The sequence below is a fragment of the Harpegnathos saltator genome, unplaced genomic scaffold, assembly GCF_003227715.2.
Source record: "Harpegnathos saltator strain DR-91 unplaced genomic scaffold, Hsal_v8.6 scaffold718, whole genome shotgun sequence".
Lineage (NCBI taxonomy): Eukaryota > Metazoa > Arthropoda > Insecta > Hymenoptera > Formicidae > Harpegnathos > Harpegnathos saltator.
In genome coordinates, this window is record NW_020230558.1 from 12200 (window position 1) to 39268 (window position 27069).

At 40.8% G+C, this 27069-nt stretch overlaps 1 protein-coding gene across 1 annotated transcript in view; it reads right to left on the reverse strand.

The window, feature by feature from the left end:
- Positions 1-2853: 2853 nt before the first annotated feature.
- nab (NGFI-A-binding protein homolog) overlaps positions 2854-27069 on the reverse strand; it is a 34644-nt gene continuing 10428 nt past the window's right edge. The window contains exons 2-11 of the mRNA XM_011151392.3: positions 12168-12269; positions 11783-11920; positions 11284-11618; positions 10526-10750; positions 9820-10070; positions 7803-7905; positions 6879-6949; positions 3928-4039; positions 3790-3846; positions 2854-3416 (exon numbers count right to left, since the gene is read on the reverse strand). Of these exons, the coding sequence (XP_011149694.1) occupies positions 3309-3416; positions 3790-3846; positions 3928-4039; positions 6879-6949; positions 7803-7905; positions 9820-10070; positions 10526-10750; positions 11284-11618; positions 11783-11920; positions 12168-12269 (1502 nt within the window). The 3' untranslated portion in view covers positions 2854-3308. The remainder of the gene's footprint in view (positions 3417-3789; positions 3847-3927; positions 4040-6878; positions 6950-7802; positions 7906-9819; positions 10071-10525; positions 10751-11283; positions 11619-11782; positions 11921-12167; positions 12270-27069) is intronic.

Genomic DNA, 27069 nt, shown 5'->3' on the forward strand with positions numbered 1-27069 from the left:
AATAAATTCATTGTGTAAATAACAAATAAACAAAATGTAAGATGTAAGAACAAAAATAATTGTAAGAGAAAAAATTATAAAACGTTATTCAAAAATATAATGTGTAAAGATGAATAACAGATTTGATTATATAACGAAAAGACAGTGTGTGCTGACTGTGAGTATTAGATTGATACATGAAAAAATGTATACTGTTAACATATCTGGAACACATACACATAATCTTATCTTAATTTTTTAACGTAAGATATAAATTGTTTATGCCAACTATTGCGACATGTATATTTTCAAGATTCAATTGTAAAATAATTTTATTATAAGTAGGTAATTTTAGAATAAAATTGTTTTTAATTTGTATAGAAGAAATTAGATGTTAAAGAAATAATAAGAGAGCTGGGGATATATTTCTGCTTGTCAAGGTCAAATCCAAGGTCACCGTCAGATAGCCAGGAAAAAATCATAAAAACTCAGTACTTCGCATTTTTTCTAGGATTCCTATTTTTCGAGTTATTCTGCTCTTCCGGGACTTTTATAACACCCTGTATAGACTATACAGGGTGCACGATTTATCTGAAGACATTGAAATATCTCGAGAACTATGCATTGGATAAAAAAAAGTGGTTAATGAAAGTTGTTAGTCTCGAAGGGGGACATCCAATGATACCAAACTCGACCTCCCACCCTACCCCCTGGGGGTGGGGGTTGGGGGCAACTTTGAAATCTTAAATGGAAACCCCCATTTTTTATTGCAGATACGGATTCTACGCCACAAAACACGTAAATTTGGTCCGAAACTTTTTTTTTATTCGTGATAGATGGCGCTGTAATCGCAAAAAATTATATTTTCCGCAATTCTCCAGAAATGATCATTGGATTGAGAAATAAAAAATACCTGTTCAATATTTTTAAAGAACATAATAAAAGTTATCCCCCCCCCATCCTCTCGGGGTAGGGTGGGTGGTAACGTTCAAATCTCAAATGGGAACCCGACTCGAAGAGGGAACTGCTCGACGCGCCACTGTGGGTGTATGGCGAACTACGGCTTATTATAAGCCGTAGTTCGCCATACATCCATAGCCGTTACCACCCACCCTACCCCGAGGGGATGGGGGGGAATAACTGTTATTATGTTTTTTAAAAATATTTTTAAAAATATTGAACAGGTATTTTTTTATTTCTCAATCCAATGATCATTTCTAGAGAATTGCGGAAAATATAATTTTTTGCGATTACAGCGCCATCTATCACGAATCAAAAAAAAGGTTTCGGACAAAATTTACGTATTTTGTGGCGTAGAATCCGTATCTGCAATAAAAAATGGGGGTTTCCATTTAAGATTTCAAAGTTGCCCCCAACCCCCACTCCCAGAGGGTGGGGTGGGAGGTCGAATTTGGTATCATTGGATGTCCCCCTTCGAGACTAACAACTTTCATTAACCACTTTTTTTTATCCAATGCATAGTTCTCGAGATATTTCAATGTCTTCAGATAAATCGTGCACCCTGTATACAGGGTGACCCACATAACTCTTAACAGCTGAATATTTCGGAAACTATTTGTCAAATCAAAAAGTTATCCATGAGAAAGTTTTATGTATTCCAGGGGCCTTTCTAACTACATAAATATTAAGTTATTCCCTATCCCCCTTAAAGGGGGGCAGGGGGTAACTTCGCAATTTCAAACGGGGCTCTCTATAAAATGTTAGATGGTTGGGTTCTACGGTAAAAAACAAGTTAATTTTGTCTAAAATATTTTTTTATTTGTCTAATATTTTTTGAGATATTTGAGGAAAACTTGATAACTTTTTCAATATTTAACTTACGATATCTCGCTAATTATTTAAAAGTGGTACTAGACTTTCTTGTTTTATTCAGTCTCAAGAATATATTGTTACAATAGCGCCCTGATTTTTGTTAATTTGATGATTTTGAAATTTCCAAAAATCAGTAAGTTAACAAAAGTCGGGGCGCTATTGTAACAATATATTTTTAAGACTAAATAAAGCAAGAAAGTCTAGTACCACTTTTTCTTCCGACAAATAGTTAGTGAGATATCGTAAGTTAAATATTGGAAAAGTTATCAAGTTTTCCTCAAATATCTCAAAAAATATTAGACAAATAAAAAAATATATTAGACAAAATTTACTTGTTTTTCCCGTAGAACCCAACCATCTAACATTTTATAGGAAACCCCGTTTGAAATTGCGAAATTACTCCCTGCCTCTATTAAAGGGGGGCTGAGAGTAACTTAATATTTATGTAGTTAGAAAGGCCCCTCGAATACATAAAACTTTCTCATGAACAACTTTTTATTTGACAAATAGTTTTCGAAATATTCAGCTGTTAAGAGTTATGTGGGTCACCCTGTATATAGATCGAGAAGGAAGAAATCTATGGATGCGCTGCAGTCATATAAAATATTCACTAGAATTCACTAGAAAATAAAATATTCACTAGAAAAATAAAATATAACTAGTTAAATTAATATACTCAAATATAGAAGCATAGCAATAATCTCTGTAAAATCCAACATTTTTTACATTTTATTTATTTCATATTTGTTTAGTATTACCGTGGAAAATCATACATATCTAAGAATACATTAAAAAGCTATCGATTTTAAACTGCAAGATGGTCCTTGAATTTTTTAATTAACACTATTTTTGCTAAAGTTATGGTTCATTGAATTTTTCTTATTTGTCATAATTAGAAATGTGCTATTTAATTTTTCATATAAAGTATATATGATAAAATATGCTGAAAATAAATAATTTTTAGACTAAATAGGATGCAAAGGTGCGAAATGAAGCTGTACACGATAACGCATAAAAAGATTCTTGTATTTACATCAGTGTATGATATATACTTTGTAATACTATACGTGCTTCAGTCGACGATCTCTTTTGATTTCAACGACGTACTTTTATTTTCTATTGTTTCCTAGAAATGCTTATAATCGCTATACAATATCGCGCATCCGTATCTCGCTAAAACTAGATAACAGGCAGCGTCTCATATGTCTCTCTTTCTCTCTCTCTCTCTCTCTGTTTTTTCTCTCTCTGTCTGTCTCTTGATGCAAACATTTTTCGTGCGAACAAAAACGCAAGAACGAGATCCGCTCTGCAACTTTATAATAATCCTAATGAATAAGCCTTAATTCCTTATTCTCAGCCGTTGCCGCACATATTGTGCTCAATGCTAAGATGAGAATGTCGGGTCAAACGATAATGATCGCGATAACGACAACAGTCGGGACACGGGTTCACGTCGATATGACGTCAATGGCGGCGGTAAACGCTAAGCAATAATATCACAGTGTAGGTTTTTCGTCCGCCGGCTCCTCCTTTATAGGATGAGTGCATTCCATTAGCGCGGGATTTGCCACGGCAATTATGTTGTCTCCTCGCGAAGCTATTACCTGCGCAACGCAATCAGTTATCCGCCATTAATTGTCATTGGTAAATATTGCCACTGCTGTCTCCATCATTATTATTTTTTCTATTAGCTACAAACGAATGTATACGGTCGAGGCCCCGTCACAATGTGAATTCCTACGTGAGGTATTCCTACGGTGAGATTATGCATCATTCAACGATAACAAAAAAGAAAAAAACGCATCGCGAGGACTGTCTAGCCTGTCTAACGACAAATGAAAAAGAAAACTTGCTAGATATCTACGTTCTACGTGTTTTGCAAATAGCTCTTCTAATTAGCAGACAAAGTGACGATAAAAAAGATACATAAGGTAAGGATATATAACGAAGACGTACACAAGCTCACTCGATGCTCACCTTTAGATTGAAATCGCCTTCTTTGTCGGTGTTGTCGGCCTCCGCTTCGTTTGTGTCCTAAAATACGCATGAACACATTGCTCATTTGAATTTCACTCGTTCGCGATAGATTGTTTTCATTTTGTTATTATAGCTTACGTGCATAGACGAAGATTCCTCGTTGGAGAATGAGAACTGGCTGTCCGAGTCGCTGATTTCTTCCACGCTAGCACTGAACATGCCGTTGTTACTCTTCTTCCTCCAGACTGGACTGAAACATTGGGCATACCTGAACATGAATATACACTCATCTAATACATAATGACAATATACCAATGTGAATATACACCAAATCGATATTTACTATTTTATAGTCAAATTTAATATTAATATATCAATTTATATATATATAGATATATACAGGGTGTCCCATTTTATTTTTGACAGTCAAATATCTCGAAAAATATGGAAGGTATGGAAAAATGTTTCAGACGAAAGTTGTATGGTTTTAAGGAGGACATAAAATAACTATATCAGTTTGTTTACAGATGGCACCACTTTTAAAATATCCACTGATCATTATTTTTCTTAAATGGAAACTCGAATTGATTATTACGTCATCCTTTTCTACCAATTAATTTGAACAATCTTTGTCTGAAATATTTTTTAATTGCCTAATATTTTTTGAGATATTTCAGGAAAACTTGATAACTTCTTCAATATTTAATTCACGATATCTCGCTAACTGTTTGTCAGAAGAAAAAATGACTATTATAATACTGAACTTTTTAGTAAGTATTATTAGTCAGCTAATAAATATTATTAGTTATAATTACTAAATACTAGACTTTTTTATTCTACTTGGTCTCAAGAATATATTGTTACAATAGCGCCCTGATTTTTGTTAATTTGATGATTTTGAAATTTCCAAAAGTCGATAAGTTAACAAAAGTTAGGATAATATTGTAACGATATATTCTTGAGGCCAAATAGAGTAAAAAAGTCTAGTACCATTTTCTCTTCCGATAAACAGTTAGCGAGATATCGTAAGTTAAATATTGAAAAAGTTACCAAGTTTTCCTGAAATATCTCAAAAAATATTAGACAAATAAAAAAATGTTTCAGACAAAAGTTGTTCAAATTAATTGATAGAAAAAAATGATATAATAAAAAATTGGGGTTTCCATTTAAGAAAAGTAATGATTAGTGAATATTTTGAAAATGGCGCCATCTGTAAACAAACTGTTATAGTTATTTTATGTCCCCCTTGAAACCATACAACTTTTATCTGAAACATTTTTCCATTTCTCCCATATTTTTCGAGATATTTGACTGTCAAAAATAAAATGGGACACCCTATATATGTATGTGTGTGTACATATACGAAAGCCATTCATTTTTTCCAATATTAAAAAACGAATTGTCTTCCTCGTTAAGTAAGCAAATAAGTAAAATGATATGTACACTCAGAGGCAGGTATGGTGTCCCCCGGCGATGTCGTATACGCCTGTAAAACAATCGAAAGCGATGACAGGCATATACGCATACGCATATGGGCGTACTGTACAGCGCGAAAGAAGTGAAGAAGGAGAAGTGGTGGGAGACGTTTCGATGTTGCATCCTTATCGCACGTCGCACGATCGAGAGAGAAAGCATTATCAGACGTGGTACGGTTAATGGTGTCCCCAATAGCTGTCTCACTCACTCTACGCTTAAATGCAGGGAATATGAGTGAAGCAACTATAGAGACACCACGCTGTTTCTATAGGTGTCTCGCTCGCTCTAATAGCCATGTATCGCGCTTCCCTCTTTTCTCTTTAGCAGAAATGCCGATTAAGGAGGGAATCCTGTCTGTAGACCAGAAAAATAAGCTATTTTCACGAATTTTTTTTCGGAAACTAAGCAGACGATTGATTTCAAACTTGATAGAAATATAATATATGTTTTATTGATAAGAATATATGAAAATAATATATGTTTTATTGATAAGAATAAATTTTTATAGCGTTATAAAAGAAAAAAGCGCGATACGTAGCTATTACAGCGAGCGAGACACCTATAGAGACAGCGCGGTGCATATAAAAAATTAATATTTTTTAATTTCGCTAGTTCACACGATAGATAGACGTGTTTCGAATATGTAACTACATGCTGAAGTCGATCGATCGACTTTTTTATATAAAAAAAAAGGTTTTTTCTCTGGTTTCAGGAGATGCTGTATAGCGTTTCGTTATTATAATTGTAATTTTTATTATTATTAAGAGTCTCCTAATTTTTTTTTATATTTTCAAGAGCGGAGCCTACATTTTAAGTAGCATTTTTATCTTACTTGCGTTTTTGTCCCAGTCCACCATATTTCGAGATTTTATAGGAACCGTAAAACGGCGCGCGTCTAAACACGTCACGTTATTTGTTGTGTATTTGCTACATTATTGTTCATATAACGCTATAAAAATTTATTCTTATCAATAAAACATATATTATTATTTCTATCAAGTTTGAAATCAATCGTCTGCTTAGTTTCCGAAAAAAAATTCGTGAAAATAGCTTATTTTTCTGGTCTACAGATAGGATTCCCTTAATCGGCATTTCTGCTAATGAGAAAAGAGGGAAGCGCGATATATGGCTATTAGAGCGAACGAGACACCTATAGAGACAGCGTGGCGTCTCTATAGCTGTCTCACTCATATTCCCTACATTCAAGCGTAGAGTGAGTGAGACAGCTATTGGGGACACCATTAACCGTACCACGTCTGGTAATACTTTCTCTCTCGATCGTGGGACATGCGATAAGGATGCAACATCGGAACGTCTCCCACCACTTCTCCTTCTTAACTTCTCTCGCGCTCTACAGTACGCCCATATGCGTATGCGTATATGCCTGTCATCGCTTTCGATTGTTTTACAGGCGTTTACGACATCGCCGGGGGACACCATACCTGCCTCTGAGTGTACATCTAAATTTATCTTTCCATTGTATAATATTGACTTTAATTATATATAAAATCGTTGAATTAACTACAATCGTTTTTTACCACTAAATATTCTTAATTGGTACAGGGGAAGATATTATACATTCAGGACTAGTCTCGGCGAATGAGAATAATCACCTCGACGATCTGTGTCTTCTCGGAATGGAATTATTAATGTCCGTGCCAGAACAGCGGAGGTCCAACTCCTCCTGAAACAGTGAACTGCTACAGAGAGTACAAATGGCAAACCGGGAGCGTAAAAGAAGGGACGAAACGAACGAGTTTTAGAGGAGGGATAGATACAAGCGTCATAAACAGCCAAACAGAGCTGAACACGACTTGGGATACCAGGTGCGAAGCGTAGAATCCGCGCAGGTCGTGTCGACCGAATCAGCAACGAAACAATCGAACGAAAGTTTCCATCGCTATTTCGATCAAACATGCAATTTTTCAAGCAAACTTCACGTCAGCTTTTTACAGAAAATGCTGTAATTCAGTGCGAATTAACGATTTAATAACAGCACGTGCAACGCACATGGGGAAAGATATTGGTTTTATTAACGTGACAATGGCACAAATAAACGCATTTTGGTTATGCCGTTGTCATGTTAGTTCAACCGATATTTTTCCTTCCTGTAGGCAAGGAAAAAACGCGAACGATTCGTTTTTAATTGAGAATAATTGCATTCATAAAAATAGAAAAAGAAACTACTCAGAATATCAACGGAGAAAGAATACGTAAACGAGATGAGACTGTCATTTCTCGCATCCTTTTACAGGACAATATCAAGCGGATCGACAAGCAACGAAGATCGAACTTGATTCTCGCCACCCAAGCAAGCAAGCAAGCAAGCAAGTAAAACCTTTGACAAGCTGAATCGCACACGTACATTCGCAAGCAACTATACTTGACCTTTTCCGTCCTCTGTTTCACGCGTTTTCGTGATTGAGTGCGGGTGGTTAATGCATGGCGGGCGTGTGGTTAGTGATTAACGACCATGCGAGCGTGGCCAGGTCAGTGCGATTATGTGCGATCTATTTCTGTGGCCGGGGTGATCTAACCTGCGTCGCGTCCTCACCCTCACCCTCCAGTTCGAGCTTTCGACGTTTCGAGCGCTCACCGTCGGTGTCCTCGCCGTTTTCGCGCGTCCGCGATACCGACAAGCTGAAAAGTGATCGGAATCATTTGAATTCTGCGTCTCTTGATTCTCAAATGATGTTATAAACTACTTGTTCGGAACATGATCCAGACTTGGGAAAGTTAGTCCTTAAAAGTCATTTAAATAAAAATTTCACATTGAAGTAACGCTGTTACCATTCAATAAACACTAACTGACAGCAACATAACATGATTTTTATAATTTTCAATAATGTAACTTTTACATATATGTTGCACTTGCATTGTTTAATGAAGGATTATAACATTGATATAATCCCAGCAAACACAATATTACATGTAACATGCATGTTAGTTGTAATTTCCTACTCACACATGTATATAACATATGTGTTATATAAAAGTTATATTGTTGAGTAGGAAATTACAACTAACATGCACGTTACATGTAATATTGTGTTCACTGGGATGTTATTATGAATTAGTGCAGGGGTTCCCAACCGGGGACACGAAAAAATATTCTTGACGGTGCGAGGCAAAGTGACTGTACTTAATAATGATTAAGATGAATTCTAGAATAATCCGGCATTTTTAGCATCAAATTAAAAAAAATGTTATTAAAATTATATATTTTTTACGTATCTGTACGTATACAGGGTGAGGAAAAAGTCCCGGACCGGTATAATATCTGGAAAACCAAACGTTTTAGAAAAAAATGTTTCGAATAAAAGTTGTATGATTTTAAGGGAATTGATGATGATATGATTTTAAGAGATTAAAGTTGTATGATTTTAAGGGAGACATAAAACAACTTATTCATCATTTTGTTTACAAATGTTACACCATTTTCGAGATATTCTCTGATCATTACTTTTCTTAAATCGAAACACTAATTTTTTATTACACCGTCTTTTTCTACCAATTAATTTAAATAACTTTTGTCTGAAACATTTTTTTATTTGCCTAATATTTTTTGAGATATTTAAGGAAAACTTGACAACTTTTTCAATATTTAACTTGTGATATCTCGCTAACTATTTGTCGAAAGAAAAAGTAGTACTAGACTTTCTTGCTCTATTCTCTCTATAATCTCAAGAATATGTTGTTACAACAGCACCCTGACTTTTAGTAACTTACTGACATTTGGAAATTTCAAAATCATCAAATTAACAAAAGTCAGGACGCTATTGTAACAATATATTCTTGAGACCAAATAGAGCAGAAAAGTCTAGTACCACTTTTCTTTCGACAAATAGTTAGCGAGATATCGCAAGTTAAATATTGAAAAGGCTGTCAAGTTTCCCTTAAATATCTCAAAAAATATTAGGCAAATAAAAAAATGTTTCAGACAAAAGTTGTTTAAATTAATTGGTAGAAAAAGACGGTGTAATAAAAAATTGGGATTTCCATTTAAGAAAAGTAATGATCAGTAAATATCTCGAAAATGGTGCCATTTGTAAACAAAATGACATAGTTGTTTTATGTCTCCCTTGAAATCATACAACTTTTGTTCGAAATATTTTTTTCATAAAACGCTTGGTTTTCGAGATATTTTACCGCTCCGGGACTTTTTCCTCACCCTGTATATTCATTTCACGTATCATTATGCGAAGCTTGATACCATAATAATAATTTTATAATATTAAAATGATAATTAATTTCTATAAAACAATACCATGTGATAATAAATTATTATAAATTAACTTCTTACCTTAAAACCCTAACAACTAATTTTTACCATAAAACGTACGAATAATTTCTTTTTATAGGGGATGCGAAGGTTCATCAATAAATTTTTAAGGGTGTGAAATACAAAAGAGGATGGGAAACCCTGAATTAGTGTTTGCCGGGTGAAAAAATTTGTTTTAATAATAACGACGTTATAAGCAACACGTTCACTTCCCAACCCTGGAACAACATCGCGCTTTGAAGACGATACCGTCCAGATTATCGTTGACTCACTATTGATTCTTGGAATAATGGTAGCCGGAATCTCTGACGACACGACGTGCCAACGGGAAGAGCTCGTCTCTCCTGGTGAGGAGGGCAGGTACGAATCTGCAGATTTGCGCCGCCGCCTCGTTCACGGACACCTCGTGCAACGTGAGAGGCTTCTCCGGCTTTCTCTTGCAATCGAATCGGCCGTAAATCGCCGCGTACTTCCGGATCTCGTCCATTTTGCGCGGATCACTGTCGGACATCGTCATTACCATCTGTAATGTGTTCCAAGTATAGTCGTCTATGTTTTAGAATATCTCGCGCTGAATAAAAGTTTCTAGAATTATGCCTGAAAATTTCAAGTACGAGCGAACGCATTATTGGAATTATATGCGAATTCAACGCGTTGAATGCCAGAATGAACGAGTCTCGCTAAAATCTGGCAGAAAACGTCCTGTAGAAATTGAAAGATCTGGCGGTATCGATTGTCCGGCGAAGGAATCCTGTCAGAGATAAATTTCGATCAACGATGAAAGCCCAAAAGTCCTCCGTCACGGGCAATTATAATGAACGACGCACAATGACGCATGTCGCTTTGCCTCCTCTTAGGGAACACAATTAAAAGCGAGTACGGCCGCTCGTACACACTCACATAGGCACAGTCCTCGAGATCTGCTCCGTATTTCGGGCACGTCCGACGGCCGACGTCGCTTTGAAATTAACGACTCACCTCTAGGTTCTTGCAGAGTTTTTTCTTCACATTGTGCGGCTTGGGATCGAGGGGCCTTATGGTAGCGACGAGTCTCTCCGCGGCTTCGGCTAGCCGTTGCACCTGCGACTGCAGAAGGGTCGGCGTCGGTTGCGTCGGGCTCGCAGGTGCGCCGCCGCCACCGCCACCTCCACCGCTCGGGCTCGGCGTAGTGCCACTGCCGCACGAAGATTCGCACGTTCCCACCTGAAAATGTGCGCAAAGATGAGCAGGCACGTTGACGAGGCAAGCAAAGATGAAAGAACGTTGTTAGCGAAAATTAACCTCCATTGTAAAATGCTAAGTGTCACATGTCTATTTATTTATTTAGCGGACAATGTGATCATTATGAAGCCATCTTAGGATAGCGATTGTGTTACTTTTTTCCCAAGAGTGAAAAACGAACTCGTTTGTTTTCTTGAAGAAGAGTCTATGTCTACTTGTGCTATTCCATTTAATCAATTATTATTTTGTTCATTTAATTATATGATATTATTGATTCCATTTCAGTTAGAAGTTACCCACGATCGCTACCCAGAGTGGGGAATTCGCTTCACATGAGTGAGAAGTCACTCGAATTCGAGCGACTCAGCTGTCATTCCACTTTTCAAGCGGAATTTCAATCGAGAAAGTTCAAAGAGTATATGGACGAATCGTGAACGCGTCGGGGTACGCGACAACGATGGATCTTGGTGATGCGTCTCCTCCCGATCAAGTTTCAATCGCCTTGCTTTAATTACCTGCAGCACATTGGGACTGTGCGAGGTGGCGTAAGGTAAAAGCGTGTTCGGGCTCGGGCTTTGACGGAAGGTCGTCGAGGGTGCCGGTGCGGACACGCTGGTCACCGCTGGTACCACTGGACTGGCGCTCCGGCAGGGCAACGGCGTGAGCGGCACATGGGGTGTCGACACGTACGGCGTCAACGGTGTCTGCGAGGTTGCGGTGAAGCCTGTTGGCAGATTCTGTATCTGCGGCCGTGGACTCGCGCACGCGAAGCCGACGGCGGCGCCGGCGGCGGCGGCGACCGGACTCTTGGTGGCGGTATTTGTCGGCACCACCGGCGTTTGGAACAACGCTGCGAGATACATAATTTGTTTACTCGTAACCGTGAAATTGCCGGAGATGTAGGGACGATTGAATTTCGGGTCAGTGGAGGTTTTTCGAAAAGGAGGGTAGTTGTCGGCGGACCGACCCGAAATTTTTAGAAGATTCGATGTAGCACACAGAGTGGTACTTTACAAGGATTAGTGAGCCACTCCTGCAGGGCTTTCTGAAGCCTCCTCACGTGAAGCGGCTTACTCGCCATGCCGACCAGCGCCATGATCTCCAAGAACTCTTCCTCGCCGGCGTCGCACAACTGTTGCACGTCGTCGCCTCCTGTTGACAGTGCACAACGTATAATTGAAGATTTCATCAATAGAGAAAGGGGGGAATTTAAATTTAAATTTCATCCCGCGAGTTAATTCCGTAAGAAGAGACCAAAATTTAGTTGAGAGCAAATCTTAAATTTGATGAAGACTCAACTGAATGCGAAATCGAATCAAGACTTAACACTTATCAAGACTAAATTTATTAAGACTCGAATATTTAGGGGTTGTAATTTACGTTCTCGTTGCGCACGTACCCATTTCGAGGAGCGTGTCGTAGTATCCTAACAGCGAGGCGCGCTGCATCACCCTGTACAGCTGCAACTCGGCTTCGTTTTGCGGCACAGACGTCTGCACCACTGCAAGTCACAAATCGTTAAAGACGTCGAGAAACATCTAATAATAACGTAAATAGCGCGTAAATAGCGACGACACCGATGCTAACGATCATGCGATCGGTTCGCGATGCTGACCAGCGGGAATAAGATTTCAATGCAAAATCTGTATATAATTTCGCAGGTTCATTACGTGCTGTACCAAATCTGATTTTCTACGTTTGTGGCGGTGAAATCAGTAGCTTCCATGCGCTTTGCGTGCGGTGACATTGTCTGATGGCCAAGCTGCATCACTGATGGGAACAATTGCTACTCTTAACTGGTCCTTCCAGTGAGACTTTATTGATTGTAGTGATATACTTATAACTGGACCACCGGTTATAAATATAACATTTCAGTGAAGAACATACTGCTTATACTTCAGACAATCGATATCCCCGGATTTCGATATTACAATCCTTCAGAAAAGTGTCCCACCGCTTTGCAGGTGTCAATTAATTTTCTTTCCGAGACAATACGAGATACTACTCGTACACGTTCATCATATTTCTATATCCGAAACTAAAAATTGAATCTAATGTAATAGGTGAGCAAAAAAGTTCTGGACTTTAGATTTCATACAAGCAAAACCATAATTTAAATTTTACTTATTCTCCCGTCCTTTTACGGTTTTAAAGCATTGGCCTTTTAAAATGTTATGCGGTTTAGCGTTTGACGCACATAACTTCAAAAATCAGTAGTATTCATGATGGCAATAACAAAGAAGCGTATTCGATTTTTCATCCATTTCGCGTTTTATCTGAAGAAATATGCTGCTGAAGCCGCTGAGATAATTTGTGCTGCATATGGTGAGAATGCTGTAAGTCATTCTACGTGTAAAAGGTGGTATCAAAAATTTCATCAAGGAGATTTCAGTCTTGAAGTTGAACCGCGTGCTAGATGTCCTCAAAAGATCGAAACGGACGAACGTAAGCATTGCTGGATATAAATTCTGTACAAACTGAAAAGGAGCTTGCAGAACAATTTGGCGTTACGCGGCAAAAGCCATTTCCGTACGTTTATTGCAATGAAAAAGATTTAGAAGGAAGGCAGATGGATTCCGCATGAACTGTCCGAAGACAACAAAAATCGACGGTGTGACATCGCACTCACTTGCTTTCAAAGTTTCGGAAAAAAGATTTTCTGCACAAAATCATTACAGGCAATGAAAAATAGATTCTTTATGACAACCCCAAGCGCAAACAATCATGGCTTGACCCTGATTAACCTTCGACATCGACGCCAAAGCTCAAAATCCACGCTAAGAAGGTTCTGCTCTGCGCCTGGTGGGATTGGAAAGGTGTATTGTATTATGAGTTGTTACAGCCAGGTGAAACAATCATGGTAGACTGCTATCAACAACAATTGATCCCAGTTTGAGCGATGCGTTGGAGGAAAAGAGGTTATTTACTAGCCAAGAACGTCGTAAAGTAATCCTGCTTCGTGACAATGGCCGACCACATGTTGCGAAAGCGACTTAGGACCATATCTTAGCGTTAGGCTGAGAACTTCTTCCGCACGCGGCATATAGTCCAGACATGGCGTCTTCCGATTATCACCTATTCCGGTCGTTGCAACATTACTTGGTCGATACACATTTCGTGTACACACTTGAAGAGATACGAAAATGCATAGATGACTTTAGAGTCTCGAAACCGGTGAGCTTCTATCATCAGGGAATTCGCAAGCTACCCGAAAGATGGCAAAAGGTCATCGATGCAGACGGGGAATATTTCATTGATTAACATCTTTTGGTTTGTTTTTAAATAAAGATTGAATTTTGCAAAAAAAAGCCCAGAACTTTTTTGCTCACCTAATATTTCACCGTCACAGAACATGCGTTCCAATTGATTGAAACATTCGTTCATACGAAATTAAAATCTAGTCGATGTAAATAAACTCGAATGAAACATTCACTTTTGCGACTTCGAGCGGCAGTATTTGTTGCTTCGAATGAGGACACCGCCACTTTGCCTTCGTTTTTAATGAGATTTTATTTCAAGAAATTTAGAGAGTAGAGAGGCAGATTTAACAATTAAAGAGCAATTAAAGGAATTGACTGAGAAGAAATTCTCGAGAATACTCTTGCTCTTCTCGCTCGGCCAAAAATATCGTCGCTAATCGTAACTTCTCCAATATCAACCCCTCCAATGTCACACGATAGGCATGACCCTCATCCCACCAGATGGCTATCGTCATCGTCGCAACTGTGCCGGCACGATCGCGCGAATCCAGGCGAGGAGCCAGCCGCCTGAATGTTCGACTAGTTTCTTGCAAATTTCGAGGAACTGCAAGAAAAAGCAGCGTGCACACACGTACCACGTATAAATTAATACCGGTGTGCCGACGTCGGCGGGCATGGGAGGGGGAGGCAGGAGAGAGAGGAGAGCGCAGGGTAAACCCGAAGAAAGAGTGAAGGTACAAGGAGCAAGGAGGAGAATCAGAGAGAGTGAGTGAGCGAGAGGGGTTGAAAAAACTGGCCGACGGGTCTTATTACGAGCCCGGGTCCCGGTCTCACGCTCGTGCACGCGGCCTCCTCTCGGGCCCGCGAATAAGTCTCCGCCGCCGCCGCCGACGACGACGAAGACGACGACGGCGGCGGCTGTTGCTGCGACGATGGCGGGGTGGCGACTCGTTCCGCGGGATTTTTCTGGCGCGATCCGCGCGCCCCGCGAAAAAACGGTCTACGTGAAAGCACTGTCTCGGAGTCGCGCGGGTCAGCGGGATCGCGGCTCGACGAGGCGATAGAGAAGAGGGAGAGCGAATGGGAAGGGAGAGAAAGGAGCGCGCGTCACCAGTGCGCTACTCTTGTAGTCGCGGCAGGTCGAGTGCGCGATCTTCGAGGACGCGCGAGTGGACATGCATTGTCTCAAAGAATCAAAATCTCCAAATGACTTTTCGGAATAATTTGTCCCACTTTCTGCATTTTGATATGTTCTTAAGGCGAGGAGGAGGAATTCGCACGATCGACCTTCGGTTCTGATCTTCGAGTCCATTTGGTTGTTTCCTCTGCAGAAGAGGAAGACTCAGATTCGTTCAACTAAGATCAGTCTAGGGTTGGGAAAGTTACTTTGTAAAAATATCTAGTTACAGTTATAGTTTCTTTCACTGAAGAAGTAACTAGTTATAGTTACAAGTTACCGACCTTTAAAAACAACGTGTTACAGTTATAGTTATTTAGAAAATAATGAATCGTACAAAAATTATATCAATTAGTTCTTTAGTTTTGTTTTTAACCCAATTTAAAAATGGAAGAGCAAGACGTGCACTTCAGACATATTTTATTGTATTATTTCCGAAAAGGCAAGAACGCATCGCAAGCAAGAAGTTATGTGTCATATATGGGAATGAAGCCTTGAAAGAAAAGTAGTGTCAAAATTGGTTTGTCAGATTTCGTTCTGGTGATTTTTCATTGAAAAATGCTCAACGATCTGGCCGTCCAGTTGAAGTCGATGAGACCCATATCAAGGCCATTATCGATTCAGATCGTCATAGCACAACACATGATATTGCAGAGAAGCTCAATGTATCGCATACATGCTTTGAAAAAAATTTAAAAAAGCAAATTTAAAATTTTGAATTTTCATTCTTATTTAAAATCCGCAATCACTTAGTTGCCAACCCAATAGTTTGTTGATTATTGTATTATTCCTCTTATATTATTCCTTGTATAATTTTTGCAAAGTAGATTCATTAATTTAAATAAATAATTCGTATTTATCCTTTAAGACTATTAATAACAACTGGACAAAGAAATGCCCAGTTGTTCTCGTTTCCAAGTTTTTGCTGTAACTCGAATATTTCTGCATATGCTAGCCATAGCATTTTACAATCCTTTCCCGAAGATAGAAATATGTTTTCTTTATTGCTTGAATTTTTTATATAACTGAAACCACGCAGCGCACTTCGTGCTGAACGCAGGTTATATTAACAAATAAGGACAAGCGACGCGCGACTGAAATGTCCAATAGGCGTACAATTTTTTTGAAAGAAATACAGATTGCTTTCAGAGAGGAGACTATCAGCACTATTGCGTCATTTATCCTTGTTTTACATCCAATGAACGATAAAGATAGATGATACGATAGCACATTTTCCGAATGCAGCCAGAATAACCATATGCTTATTGAATATCAACCATTGCACGTCGCGTTATTGTGCTAGTCTGCCAGAAACTTAAGTTTGAAATGTATAAAGTAGCTATTAAAGTGACTATTAAATTAGTTACTAGTTATCAAACAAATGTAACCAAGTTAAGTTACAGTTATAGATAGAAGAAAAGGAACGAAGTTATGTTATAGTTATAAAAAAAATAACTGCAACTTCGTTATAAGTAACGAGTTATTTCCCAACCCTGGATCAGTCATGACACTCAATTTTTTCTAGTGAACTATACATTTGTTGAAACGATAAATACATTCTCTTCGCGAATTATGATGCAATTGTTGGAAACGACGAAGAAAGAGACGCGACAAAGCCGCACAGGACGTCATGCAACACTCGCCGCTTTCGCGCGAAGATTCGGCAGAATTTTCCTTGGATTTGGTGGCGTCGCCGTGGGGAATCCAACGCCAAAGATTTCCCCCGCGAGCGATTTTTTCCTCTTCATCGAGAGTCCCACTCCTCCGTCGCGCTCTTATTATTATTGTCGCTCGCAATTTATTTATAATCGCCGTGGCTGACATCTTATTCTCGTTTTCATGACCTTATTAATACCGCGCGTATGTGATATACACGTTGTTGATCAGCTACCGAAGCCTGTCATCCGCGCGGCGACACTTCGATCGAGCTTTTGTTAAAAAATAAAACCACGCGCAATCGTCCGCGCTCATCATCAACTTCACGCCGCATTAACTATATTTATTAATAATTTCATCCTGCATTTATTTACTCGACCTAAATTGAGGATTGCGCGCCAGGTGCGCTTAGAGGCGCACTTACCCAGGACATGCGAAATATGCCGTACGATTTCAGCATCTCAACAGATATCATTATACTTAACGGGATGTTTCTTTTCTCTTACTTCGTCTCAAACGCTTTGCAACTCCGAAGAATCTCAGCTGGTAACGATAATTTTTTGCTAAAATTAGCATCAAGAGCAATTTTTTTCTTCATTTTCTTAAATCTCAAACTTCCAGTTGGCTTCGGGGATCTCGAAGATCCTATTGAATCACTCCGATTTTTTCTTCCGTTGTCACATTTAGCGTCCAGTCAAATTAATCATCGGCACAAACAATTAAGCCAAATTGTTGAATTAGTAATAACGAGCTCTTCGTTTCGATTCATCAAGGATCCCCACCTGAAGGAGGACCGCCTCGGGGAAACCCCCCGGCCTCTTAATTATCTCTCTTTCTTCACCCCCGCACGTTTCCAGTCTTCAGACCTGACGATCGTCACAGGACGATCGAATTGCGCGTCGTGTAGTAGCTCACCCTGGCGTACACGTCGGTGCGTATACCTGTGACCGGCGGTGCACACCGGCGTGGCCTAGGCCGGCGCATTTACATAACGACTTTTTTGGCACGGGGTGGCTTGTTTTTGTCGGCCCGGAACGCGAACGGGGGCTCCGGAGGCGGAGAGACCGGCGCGTCGTGACGGCGGGAAAAACCTGATCCCATCGTGGCATCACTGCACCCTGGGAACCCCCGGGGGCTCTCTCGTGTCCGCTGCCGGTGGGACGCGTACATATACCCTACCTATCCAGGTCGTCCTCGTCCTCGTCGTCGTCGTCGTCGTCGTCGTCGTTGTCTTCGTCTTCGTCATCGTCATCGATGTCGTTGTTGTTGTCGCGGGGACGCACGCGTTCCCTGTGAGCGACGGTGCACGACCAGTCGCGTTCGTCCGGCGCTTTTCGAGCTTGCGAAAAAAAGCGCCAATGGCGAGGGGGTTGTCGCGCCCGCCGATGAAGAGAAGGAGGAGGAAGAGGAGGAGGAGGAGGAGAAGGAGGAGGAGGAGGAGGAGGAGGAGGAGGAGGAGGAGGGGGGGGATGAGGAGGAGGAGGAGGAGGAGGAGGAGGAGGAGGAGGAGGAGGAGGTAGAAGAAGAAGCGTCCCCGTCACCGACGTGGATTCTCGACGTCGTGGAGTGACCGTTGTTTTGCGATCTTAATGATCTGGAGTAGCGATCGTCTCATTTTCCAGAACTGTTCTACTGCATTTCAAGGGATTATAAGGCAGTGTCCTGGTTTAGAAGGTCAAAAAATCGATTTTTTTTTTGCTTAAATCGATAGTTTAACTATTGAAAAATATGTTCCCAAAGTTTTAAAGACTGTTGGGACGTATTACGAAAGTTACAGAGCCGAGAGCAGATAAGTGTCGCGCAGCTAGAAAAACGTTTAGCCGCTCTCCCTATTTTTTAGCTTTTTTTTTATAATGCTTAGCAAAGATTCAAAATGGTTTATATAACAATATTTTGATTGAAAGGGACAACTGACAGACATACTTATTAAAAGATTAACAAACTATTACGGCTTAGCTATAAGAAAAAATGTGGATTCCGTTGTTAGTATGAAAAAAGCAATAATGGCAACATTAGATCATTATTGCTCAACGGATATGAAACCAAGGCATGCAAACTGTCTTGAAGGAGCCGACAGTTGATGTGAGTGGCGTCAAGCCGAAGACACAGATCAATTACAATCTTTTAAGCACCCGCCACCAGTTCATTCGGATGTTGGAAAACATATCACGCCTATCTACAGGTTGCGTGAAAAGTACGCGGAGCGGCATCTGTAAGTAAATGGTAGAATTATAAATTGTAGTCGATTATATAGAATCACTCTTCACATGAACCTAGGTTAGGTTTCATTTCCATCTGTCAATTCTTTCTGTGTTTACAAGCCAATTGAAGTTGACGTGTCAGTATATTTGTTTGCAATGGAAAATTTGAAACAGCGTGCAGTGATTGAGTTCTTTGTTAAAAAAGGTTTAAAGGCAATGTAAATTCATTCCGAGATGGTAAATGTGTTAGGGGAATCTGCTCTTTCAAAAACAATGGTTTGTAAACGGGCACTTGAGTTTCAACGTGGTCGTACAAGCATTGAAGATGATCCACGCAGTGGACGTCCAAAAAGCGCATCAACACCAGAAATCATTGAGCAAATACATGTTATTGTTTCTGAAGATCCAAGTGTGACTACGCGTGAAATTGCTCATACCATAGGCATTTCAGATGAACGGGTACGGCGTATTTTGCATAAAGAATTACAAATGAAAAAGGTGTTTGGAAAAGTGGTGCCGTATACGTTAACAATTCAACAAAAACTCGCTCGAAAGCAAATTTCTCAGCGTCATTTGGATCGTTTTAAGAAGAATAAAACCGATTTTGTGCGTCGTTTTATAACTATGGATGAGACTTGGATCTATCACCATGATCCTAAATTGAAACAGGAACGTTTACAGTGGACTGAAGCTGGATGTTCAGCTGCAAAGCAAACAAAACATGAAAGATCGGCAAAAAAGGTTTTGGCATCAGTTTTTTGGGATGCTAAAGGAATTTTGTTAATTGACTATCTGGAAAAAGGTAAAACAATTAACTCTGAATATTATTGTAATCTTTTGGGTCAATTGGACGCAAAAATTCGTGAGAAAAGACCTGGTTTGCAGCACAAACAAATCATTTTTCACCAAGCAACGTACTTGTTCACACAAGTGTTTTGTCAATGTCTAAATTCAATGAATTGAAGTACAAATTGCTTGATCATCCACTGTATTCGCCAGATTTGGCATCCAGCGACTTCTATCTGTTCCGAAACCTGAAACAATTCCTCCGTGGAAAACATTTTTTGTCGAATGAAGAAGCCATAGCAGCCGTAGAGGCATATTTCGCAGACCTTTCAGAAACACACTTCCACGATGGAATAAAATTATTGGAGAGCCATTGGGCCAAGTGTATTGAAGTTAATGGAGACTATATTGAAGAATAAAATCATTTGTAGAATTAGGTATTCTTTATTTCAGTTTCGCTCCGCGGACTTTTCACGCAACCTATAATATAAGGATAATATAAATATAAGGATCTTTGCAAGGACGATCTGTTGTCAAAATGTTTGGGCGGGCATACACAGAATTTTAACGAGAGTTTTAACTCTACTGTGTGGCGCATCGCTCCAAGACACCTTAATTCGGGCGCTAAAATCGTAGAATTGGCTGCTTACATTGCTGCAGGCATTTTTAACGAAGGTTACACAGCTATTTTAATTATGATGAATTTGCTGGAACTCAATATTGGCCAGCAATGTAAGATTTTCGTTGATTTATACGATGCGCGCCGAATTACACGAGAAGGTCAGCGCCAACGAAGCAGCAGCAAGGAGGCACGTACCATGTAGGAAATGCAGGAACAAGATTTTTTTGAACAATCTGAAAGACTCTTATATGGACCTGGAATAGCTGATTAAGATTAGATTGTTGTAAGTAACGAATAATTGATATTGTTTTCTAGCGAAAACTAACTCGCGTTTTCTCGAAATATTAGTTTTGTGATTTTACTAAATTGGCGAGCAAGATAACAAAAAACTATTTGACCTATCGACCCAAACCAAAGTTTATTCTCTAGAGTATTGTTAATCATCTTAAATGAACTAAAAAAAAAACGGTCAAAACTTAATTTAAACAATTTCTGTTGCATAGAGAACGTAAAATTTTTCTTTTAAAATTGTCACTTTTTCGCTTAAGTTCATACATTTGTATGATTTTATGCTTTTTTCTTAGTTGTTTTAGTTCATCGACTATAAAAATACATTTAAATTAAAAATACTTTTGGCTTTTTGTTTTAGACAAAAATTACGAGCTCCATTTGTCCCGCCAATCGGAGCGAGACGCTTTAATTATCACGTAACAACTCCGCCCCATTTTTAAATAATTTGACAATAAACAATTTTTTGTATTACTAAAATGTATATTAATATGTAACTAAACGTTTACAGAAATTGATTATTTCATTCTCTTTGAAAAAATTCCCGAAAATCACCGATTTTTTCGCCTTTTAAACCAGGACACTGCCTTAAGTATTTTATAACGGAAATTGGGCAGAACGAGTACTATTATTTTGATGTAAGAAAAAAAATTCTTTTTTTGTTGTAACAAAAAAAATAGCTGGCTTCGAAAATAGCTGTTGGCAGAGATATTGTATGAACGACGAGATGTGAACAACAATTAGGTGATTATAATTAAATATAAAAACTGTAGATAGGTAGATATGTTGTTTATTGAGCGCGCTGAAACTTGATCGCCTCAAGCGTGTCAAACTGAAGATACAAAATACAAATGAAGAAAGACATTTTGAAAAAGTAATATAAAGTTCACAGAAAGTCTGGAAATCCCTAAAAATTTCGAAAACTATGTATTTTTAGAAGAAATGTTTCAGACAAAATTTCTATGGTTTCACGGGAGACATAAAATAACTATATCAATTTGTTTACAGATGGCACCACTTTCGAGATATTCACTGATCATTACTTTTCTTAAATGGAAACCCCAATTTTTTATTATGTTATCATTGTCTACTAATTAATTTGAACAACTTTTGTCTGTGAAACATTTTTTTTTTAAATACATATTTTTTGAAATTTTTAAGAGTTTCAGACCTTTTGTAAACCCTGTATACATACTACTCAATCAAAAGTATCTGAAATGATCAAAAAGTATTCGAACTTAATTTTTAAAAATCAAAATTACAATTCAATCATCAAAATTCTTATAGGCTCCTTCAAAGTAGTCCCCATTGCTTGCAACGCACATATGCCAGCGTTTGATCCAGTCCTGGAAACATCACTCATATGCGGCAGACGGTATAGCCTTCAATTCACGCAACGATTTTTCTTCGATGTCCTCAATCGATTTGAAACGCTGTCCGCGAAGTGGTTTTTTTAATAGGGGGAACAGGAAAAAGTCGCAGGGGGCCATGTCTGGTGAATACGGTGCTTGCGGAGCGACATTCGTTGAGTTTTTTGTCAGAAATTCACGCACAAGTGTCGAGGTATGCGATGGTGCATTGTCGTAATACAAAATCCACGAGTTGTTTTCCCACAATTCCGGTCGTTTCTTACGGATTGCTTCGCGCAAACCCCTCTTGACGGACAAGTAGTATTTTGCATTGACTTTTTGACCAGTTGGGAAGAATTCCTGGTGCGCAACACCGCGATAATCAAAAAAAACCGTGAGCATGATTTTGACTTTTGACTGCAAACGGCGAGCTCTCTTTGGTCTTACTTCATTTTCCAAACGCCATTCCGATGATTGTTGCTTTGTTTCGACGTCGTATTGGTAAACCCATATTTCATCAGCAGTTACGATCCGTTTCATGTATGTGCTGTCTCTGGATATCGTAGAAATCATCTCAGACGACACCAACACTCGATTATTTTTTTGGAGAAAATTCAGGTTTTTCGGAATCAAGTGCGATGCGACCCGTTTCATGTCCAGTACATTGGACAAAATGTGCTAACAATCCAAATGATATTCTAACTTCATTTGCTATCTCTCGCATAGTCAATCGACGATTTTGGAGCACCAATTCTTTCACTTTTTCAATGTGAGTGTCATCCGTTGACGGTGATGGTCTTCCAGAGTGTGGGTCGTTTTCAACGGATTCTCGTCCTTCTTGAAACTTCTTAAACCACTCAAACGTACTTGTTTTCGATAAACAATCATCGCCATTAGCTTTTTGCAACATTTTGAATGCGTTTGTGAACAAAATTTCGTTCGTAACATAAAATTTCAAACAAATTCTTTGCTTCATATTTTTCGACATCGTAAAAATCGCCGTGCACAACAATCTTCACTGACATAAACAACTGCCGCTTTCAAACGGCTTGAAGGAACGCCATAATTTTTTCACTAAATGTGAAGGACATGTGTACCAACTTAAGAAAGTAAACGGATTTGATTTACAGTTTACCCGCGACTTTTAAAAAATAAAGTTTGGATACTTTTTGATCACAGTAGTATACGACGAATGGCCGAGCTCGTTTGTTCCGCTGCAGCGGCGGAAAAGGAGGATAACGCGAATTCCGAACGCGACCGGATAAATTCCCTGCGAATAGCCCCGTATAGCGCGACGCGGAGCAGTCGCGCCGTGTTGTCGTCCGACAACTACGCCGCCGCGTCGGCGGCTTTTACTATTGTTTTCTATCCTTGAATGTGATGTTTTACGATCATTGTGTCGGGAATTAACCCGCTTGATGCTCGCGCGAGATGAAGAAAAACGCGCGCGATTCGCAAGGAGAACCAGACTAGTTCCGGGGGATCCCTTCACTATCTTATCCACCCTCTCGTCCCAGCCATCGTCAGACCGAAAAAGAAAACGGACATGAGGCTAAATCAGAGGCGAACGCGAATTCTGCGGACGCACTGATGCACGCATATAATCACTGTAGTTGGCATGACGTGATGAATGCGCGCAAGAAGGAGGAATCGCGCGCGTGTTTTAATTGCGCACGTGTATGTTCTCTATGTAATTATATCGTCCTAAAGTGCAGCAGCGAGCGAGAGATAGCGAGTGAGTCACGCAGGGAGGTAGGCGGATACACACGGCAGTCGCCGTTACTGTTTGCTTCGAGAAGCAAAGCGTGGAGTAAAAAATAATAAAAGGTATACAAGACGAAAGTTCGATCGGCGATTAATACGAAAGCGAGACCATGGCGCGCATCGTGGAACAAAAGAAATTTCGCAGAGGCAAGGGGAGCAAGGCGAATTTGTTTACCCCGTTTACGCGTTCATGCCGCGTGTAACTCGATCGATCGAGATCGGATCGAAGTCGAAATCGCAGAATTTCGGAGAGAAACTCGCCTGCATCCTCGTGCGTTTAGCTGCAACCGCACAGCGGAGAAAGAAAAGCGTCTCGAATCTCCCGCTAGAGGAACGTCGTCGGCTGGAGATTATCCTCACACCTTGGTGCGCACGAGCACGACGGCCGCGTTGATTGCTCGCGGGCGCGAGAAAATGATTCCCGAGGAAATCACCGTGACGACGTCCCGCCGCGCGGCAGAACCGAATTGTCGCCACGGGAGACGACGTCGAATTGACGGCGACGGCGTCGGCGGCGACGACGACGACGACGAGAATGATTATTGTGGGACCGTTATGATAATTCCGCGAGATCCGCGACTTTCAAAGGCATTCGAGCGCGATTAACACGTCCGCGACAATCTCTCGCGACGACGGAAATTGTCGATCGTCGCGCCACGAACGGTGGATATCGGTGCGATCAAGGTCGCGATAGTTCGTGGAGATCGCGAGAGCGAAGAAGAGAAGGAGAGAGACAGAAACTCTCGACGTCGGCGAACCATGTCAATTTCGTCACGAGCTCACGCTGCAATTTTTATGACGTTTTCCTCCAGCGAAAGAAGGCGCGCGATATTCGCGGCAGACGGCACCGACCGACGGCTACGCCGTCGGATAATCGCGCGCTTCTTGCGCCGTCTGCAGCGCGAAAAGTTATCAACGAGTGAGGAGATGCGACGATACATGATCCGCACGGAATTAACTCCAATTAGCGGCAACGCGTTTGACGCAACGGATCGAACGCGCGGATTCTGCGAGCTAATTAGCTCGCATCGGACCACGTCCGACGATGATTCTCGGCGTGTCGCTGGTGCGTGTATCTTCGGGGTCTGGAGACACATGCAAAGTATACTTCAGGTACGGTTTCTCTCGCAAGATCAGAAATGATTTCTTTCCCAGACTAATTTTGGCCCTGATCTAATTTTAGGTATTATCGGAACTTCGTCTCAAGTATCTTGTATTAATTGAACGTAACTTCATCCCGAAGCTCTCAGGTCGGAAGGAACTCCACGGAGCTGTTCGACTCAACGAGCTCGCGGGAGAAATGGCAGCCCGTTTCGTCCGTGCGATCGAATATCGCGACGAAATTGACTATCGATTCGTTCGATGCGAGCCGCGGAAACAAGAGCGAATCTCGCGGATAGAACATCAACGAGTAAGGTCGCGTATATCCGAGGTGTACGCGAAATATAGGTGGACGAGGAGAACGAGAAGAGATAATGGAGCGGAAAAGAAAAAGGATGGGAAGACGAGACTAGGCAAGGGGTTGAAAGAAGGAAGACGGGAGAGCGAAGAGGTCAAGACGAAGGAGAGAAAGAGAGAGAGAAAGAGAGAGAGATGTGGGGTAGACGGGGGCGGGTTAGGCGCCCGGGACATGGGCGATGAAACCAAGGAGATTCCGTAGAGAGGCGGGTGGCGGGCGAGAGGACAGGGCAGGGGAAGTTAGTGGTGCACGTTCTTTGTCCGATACTTCACGGAGAACGAACGGAACGGCTCTCCTCCGCTGCCTCTTTGGTCGCGCAAAAACGAGTCTAGTTTCTTAGGAGCGCGCGTCCTCCTCGTTCCCTCCCTCTCTCTCTCTCTCTCTCTCTCTCTCTCTCTCTCTCTCTCTCTGTTCTATTCTCTCTCTCTCTCTCTCTCTCTCTCTCTCTCTCTCTCTCTCTCTCTCTCTCTCTCTCTCTCTCTCTCTCTCTTCTCCTCTCCTCTCTTCGACGCGATGCGGCGCGGCGGCGGTTAGTATTTCGCTTTTTGCCGGCATTGTAATCAAGGAAGGGTTAGGTGAGTTTTTGTCGCCCCGCGCGCCCGCCGCGAGCTGCCCCCTTCCTCCCTTCCTCCGTTCCCGGGCATGGACAAAACACCAGGCAGATGGACTGACTCGCCGCCGTTCGGATATTTCCCTCCCCTCCAGCCCCCGTCGTCATCCTCCCTCTTGCTGCTTCTCGCGGACTGCTGCTCCTCGGGCTCGCTCCTTATCCTTCCTTCTTGCGTCCTTTTACCCCGCTCTCCGTTGCAACAGCCCTCTACGTCGACCCTCTTTTTATACCCCGTGTGCTACTTTGCACCACCCCTCGCGTGCGCCTGTCGTTCCTTACCCCTTTTATTCTTTGTCTCTCTCTTCCTCCCCCTCTCTCTCTCTCTCTCTCTCTCTCTCTCTCTTCCCCTCTCCCTCTCTCTCTCTATTTCTCTTCGTCCCTTGTGTTTATCGTATTGTCGTGTGTTTTCTGTCTTCTTCGTTTTCCCTTTCTTTTGCTTCTTCTTCTTCTTCTTCTGCTTTTTTTTGGATCTGCTTCTTTCTTTCTTTCTTCTTCCTGGCTTCTCCATCGCCTTCTCAAAATTCCCTTCAGAACGATCGACGACATACGACTCATCCCTCGGAGGAAGAAGGAGGGGGGGGGGAGAGAGAGAGAGAGAGAGAGAGAGAGAGAAAGAGAAACAAGAAGCATGCTTTTGGAAGAAGCGGGTTTTCGCTCGATTAACGAGAGATCGAAAAAACAGCGGAATGATAAAGCAAGCAATGATACGCGCATTTAAGGGTTGAACGCGATACGAGTGAGATTCGGCAGTCGGCCTGCAGGATGATTACCGTTTTCGCTGAATGATCGTTCAATGGAGGTTGCTCGAAATCATCATCGGTATTGGTGGAGTGAGCAATGTTAAATCCCAAAGGGTACGGCCCAAATCCCAACCCCTCGACGAAGGGTGAGCCTTACTCTCTATGCGGTTCTGCGATTTCCGTTGAGAGGTCGGTCGATTTCTTCACCCAAGGTACAATCTGCGCCATTTTAAGAACACCATCGCGAAATGTTCGTTTTATTCCTCTCACATTCGATAAAATTTCAAAGAACAAGCATTAACTATTTCAATATTCGATTCGACAGTTTTAATCGCTAAAGATGCGATAAAATGACGCAATTCGCGTTGCATACATTCGTTAGCTCGTTTCATTGGCTCTACATATTTAATTTAATATTTGCATTTGTTTACGTTTTATACGTAAATTAA